General features: G+C 37.7%; 1 protein-coding gene across 1 annotated transcript; it reads right to left on the reverse strand.

Moving 5' to 3' along the window:
• Positions 1 to 1141: 1141 nt before the first annotated feature.
• LOC105178993 (L10-interacting MYB domain-containing protein-like) lies at positions 1142 to 1762 on the reverse strand. The gene is made up of 2 exons (XM_011102575.1): positions 1508 to 1762; positions 1142 to 1423 (listed from the first exon to the last, which is right to left on the reverse strand). Exons 1-2 carry the CDS (start codon positions 1760 to 1762, stop codon positions 1142 to 1144), a joined length of 537 nt encoding a protein of 178 aa, XP_011100877.1.
• Positions 1763 to 6548: the final 4786 nt, after the last annotated feature.

Consider the following 6548-nt stretch of genomic DNA (forward strand, 5'->3'; position numbering starts at 1 on the left):
ATACCGTGTACATCTCCTAACCCAACTTCTAGCATTTTCACCATCAAAATATGGGAATTCCAGTCTATCAATGGTGCCATAGGAACTGGTTTGCCTAGGGGATTGTGTTTCCTGCCTGAAGGTGATAGCTCCTTCTTATCTGAAGGGGGTGGTACCCTCGAGTTTATAGCCTGTGTTCATGGCTATCCTTGAAGAGGACCCCTTCTCCACTGATGCTGTCAAACCTTCCCCAAGAACAGATTTGTTCTTGTTGTACAGCTGCAGTTGTTCCACCATGCTTTGCATCTGTTGTTGCATTGCTAGCATATTGTGTTCCATGTTTAACATCGAAGCCTGGAGATTTTCATGTTGTGCTATCATGCTGTGCTCCATTTGATCCATTCTATTGTGCAGTTCTTCCTCACTAGCCTGCCTTCTGGCTTTTTCATCCAAGACCACAACCTCGGTTTTCTTTTGAGCTTCTTGTAGTTCTTTTAATCTCGTTCCATCAGCCATGTTTGGTTTCCTATTTCTGTTTGTTTTTAGGTTCCGAGGATCGCTGGCTCTGAGGCCAAAGTGTTATGAACAGAGTCAACAAGGTAATATGAAAAACTTGAACTCAGAAATGGGGGTGGGAATGCAGTAGAAAAGCTTGAACTCAGAAATGGAGGTGGGAATGCAGCAGAAGAATTCAGAGAGAAAGAGAGAAAAGACTTGATAATTCATTCATAATGGACCATTTAGAATCTTCAGCTCCCCTTTACAAAAGTCTGATGAAACAGACAAAAAATGACAGAACATAAAAGCTGAAATCAACATTAAAATTCCATCAGAAAAGGGGCTGTTTGTCCTTGCAATGGAGCTCCTATTGGTCCTAGACAAATTTGCTGAAATCCTCAAAAATTAGAACAGTAGCAGGCTTCAGTACTGCGCCATGATCCTCGGCCGTCCACGTGTCTCTCGCATGATCACATTTGAACGGGTGTGATGAACTTCGAATCCCCAATTCCATTCTCCTCTTGATTGCGCCCTAGTTCGTCTGAAACGACGCCATCTTCGATCGAATCCCCAAAATTATCCCCAATTTCCCTCGTTTGTTCAATCGGGCGGTCCTTGTCCTTCCTTTTGATCTGACGTCCCCCGATAAAAGTCGCATTTTGGTCTAAAAGCGCGACACAATTCTATTTGAACAATCACTTTGACCCCCTTTTCGCTGAACTCCTCTTGCTGCTCTTGGATTTTTCACAGCCCCGGATGAGAGTGGATTACCAGTATCCATTGTAGGATGGCTTACATCAACTTCATCGTGGTCATTATTGTCGAAAGGAGGCATGGCAAAGGAACGAGCGATATTGCTGGTGGCTACAGAAGCGCAGAACATCTCAGTACATAAATCAAAATGAGGAAGACCCTTCTTTCCCAAGCCAGACTCTCTCGGATTAGCCTGCACAATCATTGATACTTCATAAACGTATGCCAAGAAATGATGAATATATGTTTAAAAATAAAATGAGAAATATACAATTACCGCTACCCACTCAGCCCAACGATCCTCACTGGCAGTCACAGTGTACGTAGTTGGATCCCAACCAAAGCCAGTCCGTTTGTATACCAAATCATAAAACTTACGCCAAAGCATCCGAAGCCTGGTAGCCTTACCTTTAAGTTGCGCAATGGTGTATTGTGCTCTATTACGTTCAGACAACTCAACACCGATTTCACGCCAAATTTGCTCACTAAATGTAGATGAGATAAGTTGCCCTTTCTTGTAATGCTCATACATCAATTAAATAAACAAAGAGACCTGTGAAAGATTCCACCAAGTATCGTTAATTCTTGACTTTGGCTCCGAAGACGTACCGCATGGCTCCTTCTCTTTCTACTCATCTACCATTTTTAAAGTCACAACGTATGTTACTCAACATCTAAAGTATTAATAGGATTTTCTCCATAAAATGCAATTACCATCGAAGAATGAGTAGAATAACAACAAATAATGGAAAACAAGCAACAAGAAATCTAGACTATACATAATTGTAAGAGCTAATTTCTGCACAAGAAATGTAGATAGTATTTAAGTGTAAGAGATTGTTCACAAGATTTTCATGATGGACAATCCACGTCTCAACAGCTGAGGTTGTAGGGTATAACCCTCCAGTGGTATTTCTTTATCAATATAACCTACCCAACTATTACACTGATATGGAGTACGAAACTCCTCAAAATTACAGGCCGAATATCAAGATTATTACGGAAATGAATAATAACAAAATAATAAGAAATGAAGAAGATAAGCTGTTGTTTGAAAATGGCTCAGGAGATAGAGCCAGATCCAATATAGAAGGGACACGGTCACAAAATACCGTACCCAAACACCCACCACAAAGACCACGGTTGCTCCTCCACACACAGTACCCAACAGAAACAGATCACACAGATCTAGAGTAGATGATCGATCACCACAACCCACCACACAGTAGAATCACAAAGAAATATTTCAGAGGTGCAAGGAAGAAGAAAACAGATTTCTGTCCCTTCGGTCAGGGAGGGTGAGACTCCCATATATAGGTTTTATCAAAACGTCCGGAGAACTAATCTGTTAGGCGGTTTCCTAAAAGCCATTGGATTGGCTTTAGGAAACCGCCGGAGTTGGGGAAGATAGGGGGACGAAATTGCCATAGACCGTAGAAGGAAGATAGAGGAGAGAAACGGCGGAAACCGAGTGAGGAGAGAGAGAGAACTGATTAGGGTTTAGTAAGTGGGAAATATATATATGGTCAAACTGGGTCGGGGTTAGTGAGGTGGGTCGGGTACCGGGTAGGGGCCTCCAAGTGGTAATGGGCTTGGTATGTGGGCCTCAGATTTGGGCCATAATATTTAACATACCCCACCTTGGACCAAATACCCAATAAGGTAGGTCAGGGGTTTATGGATCTAGTTTTCTCATCATTGCCATGAAATACTCCATGGATGTACCTGCAGCTAAAACACTAAAGACAAGGAAATATTAGTCAGGATTTAACAGGAGTATTTTTAAACACTTACTGAATTTTTCTATGGGCAAGCACTTAGTGCCCATGTCTGCAGGATTTTCATCAGAGCTGATTTTTTCTAATTTTATCTCATTCTTTCCCACAATATCGCGAATAAAGTGATACCTAACATCTATATGCTTTTTTCTATCATGAAAAATGGGGTTTTTACATAATTGGATAGAAGATTGACTATCAGATAGAATCACAGGTTTTTCTTTTAAGAAACCAATTTCATTTAAAAGCCCACTAAGCCATAATGCTTCTTTAAAAGCTTCAGTAGTAGCAATGTATTTAGCTTTAGTAGTAGATAAAGCAACAATATGTTGAAGTTGGGATTTTCAACTAATGTATGACCCGCAGAATGTAAACATGTAAGAGGTGGTGGATTTACGACTATCTCTATCGTTTGCATAATTTGAATCTACATATCCAACAAGGTGTGCATGTGCAGAATATTTAGATAATTTAATGCCAATGTTTTCAGACCCACGCAAATATCTAAGTAACCATTTCAAGGCTTCCCAATGAGGGGGACCTGGGTTTGACATGTATCTACTCAAACAGCTAATAGCATAAGCAACATCAGGTCTAGTACACACCATTAGGAACATAACAGAACCAATCACATTTGAGTAGGGGATCTTATTCATTTTCTGAATATCACTTTCAGTTTGAGGGCATTGATTTTTACAAAGCTGAAAATGGGCAGCCAAGGGAACAGTAGTGGTTTTGCATTTTCCATTGAAAATCTTTTTAGAACAGTTAAAAGATATGTTTTCTGATTTAAGAGAATAGAGGATGTATTTCTATCCCTAATAATACTCATACCAAGAATTTGTTTTGCATTACCAAGGTCTTTCATTTCAAAGGTTTTGCATAGATCTTTTTGAAGAAAATGAATAAGCTGTAAACTAGGACTAGCAATCAATATGTCATCAACATATAGTACCAAAAAAATAAGAGTGTTATCTATATACTTGAAATAAAGGCAATGATCATAGTTACTCCTAGAGAAATTTAAGGACAACATGAATACATCAAATTTTTTATTCCACTGACGGGGGGATTAGACCATATAGAGATTTTTTCAACAAACACACATAATCAGGTTTAGACATATCAGAAAAACCAAAGGGTTGATTCATGTAAATGTTTTCATCCAAGTCACCATGTAAAAATGCAGTTTTAACGTCTATTTGTTTTAATTCCCAGTCATAGTAGGCAGTGAGAGCAAGTATAATTTGGACTGTAGTGTGTTTTACAACTGGTGAGAAAATTTCATTGTAGTCTATGCCTTCTTTTTGTGTGAAACCCTTAGCAACTATGGGATTTTCCTGTTTTATCTTGAACAACCATTTACAATCGACAACGGAAGCATTTTCATGTTTAGGAACTAGGATCCAGGTTTTGTTATCTTTTAGTGATTTCATTTCTTCTTTCATAGCACTAAGCCATTTTTTCAGATTTTAAAGCCTCTTCAACACTAGATGGTTCTCCTAGTTCGGTATTTAGACTTGTGTGAAAATCCCTAAGTTTTGAAGGTATCCTAGTTTGTCTTCTATCCCTATCTCTAGCAAGTTGGTAGTTATCTAAGGGGTTGATTAAAGGGTTTGTATTTTCTGTGTTTTCGAGATTTTCTGCATTTTATTCTAGATTATTCTCTAATCCCTCCCCTTCTTGGTTATCCTCTATATCTACTTTGTTAAAGGTGGTTTCGTGTTCGATGGGTTGAGTCTTTTCTAAGCAAGGCATCTCATTTTCGTTAAAGGTAACGTCTCTGTTAATTAGGACTTTGAAACCTGGTTGACTCCTAACCCACAATCTATACCCTTTTACCCCTTCAGGATAACCAATAAAAATGAATTTAAGGGATCTAGGTTCAAGTTTATCAACATTTTGATGAACAAAAGCAGAACATCCAAACACACGAAGCTAGATAAATCAAGCAATTTTCCATTCCACATAAGTTCAGGAGTTTTACCAGATAATGGCACAGAAGGGGACATATTTATCAGGTGTGCAGTAGTTAAAACAGCTTCTCCCCAAAACGATTTAGGCAAACCAGAACTAATCAATAGACATCTTACTTTTTCAAGTAGAGTACGATTCATACGTTCAGCTACTCCATTTTGTTGAGGAGTATAACGATTAGTCTTGTGCCTTTTTATACCAAACTTATCACACATTTCAGAAAACTGTTGGTTACAGAACTCTAAACCATTATCAGTTCTAAGTGATTTCAGCTTCTGACTAGTTTGGTTTTCAACGAGGATTTTCCATTTTTCAAACTTATCAAAGATTTCTGATTTATGCTTCATCAAGAAAACAAACACTTTACAAGAATAATTATCAATGATTGACAAGAAATATCGATTACCACCATGAGTGGGCACATTAGATGGACCCCAAACGTCAGCATGAACATAATCTAAAATGCAAGTGGACATAGATGGATTTGGGGATGGGGATGCAGGGAAATGAACTCTATGATGCTTACCCATGACACATTCATCACAAAAGTCCAATTTGTCAATCTTATCATTCAGAATTCCATTTTTCTTTAAGAATTCAAGTCCTTTCATGCTAATGTGTCCAAGCCTATTATGCCAAAGAGTGGTTTTATTATTTTCAAAAACAGATGCAACAATATTGTCATATGTAGCAGTGCAAATGTAAAGGTTTCGTTTTCGTTCAACTTTAAAGACAATCAAAGAACCTTTCATAATTTTCATAATACCTTTACCCCATCTTCCTTCTAACCCTATTTCTTCTAATGCAGCACATGATATAAGGTTATGACTTAAGTCAGGAACACATCTGACATTTTTCAAAATCATTTTGTACCCTTCTTCAAAACATAATGAGATGTCACCAAGACCCTTTATTTCACACTTTTTCTCATTAGCCATGGACACATAACCAAATGCTCATATCACAAATTTGAAAAAATGTCTTTAAGCGGACTCATATGAAATGTGCAGCCAGAATCAATCAACCATTCATGCATGTCAAGGGAATTCACAGAGTTTACTTCATATATGACAAAAACTTCACCGGTTGACTCAATGGACACATTATTGATTTTCTCTTTATCATCGTAGTTTTTATCTCTGTTTTCTCGTCTAGGTTTTCTACAGTCTTTTATATAATGGCCTTTTATTCCAAAGTTATAGCAACGTCTATCTTTTATTCTGTCATTTTTAAAGTTGTTTTCTCTTGGTCTTGACTTACTCCTACGGTTGTTATGTCTACTCCTACTTCTACTATTGTACCTAGAGTTATAATTTCTAAACTTGGTCCTACCCCTAACAGTATTAATCTCATGTTGATTCTGACTAGGCTTATTGATCTTAAGGTCTGATTCTTTACTTTTTAACCCATTAACCACAGTTTCTAGATTAACACTATCTCTTCCATATTTAATGGCAGCTTTTACATCAGAGTAGGATTCAGGTATGGCATTCAATAGTACAATAGGAGAATATTCATTAATATATTTATCACCAATGAGTTTAATATCTTGAATTAGTTTAG

The sequence above is a fragment of the Sesamum indicum genome, unplaced genomic scaffold, assembly GCF_000512975.1.
Source record: "Sesamum indicum cultivar Zhongzhi No. 13 unplaced genomic scaffold, S_indicum_v1.0 scaffold00119, whole genome shotgun sequence".
NCBI classification, from domain to species: Eukaryota; Viridiplantae; Streptophyta; class Magnoliopsida; order Lamiales; family Pedaliaceae; genus Sesamum; species Sesamum indicum.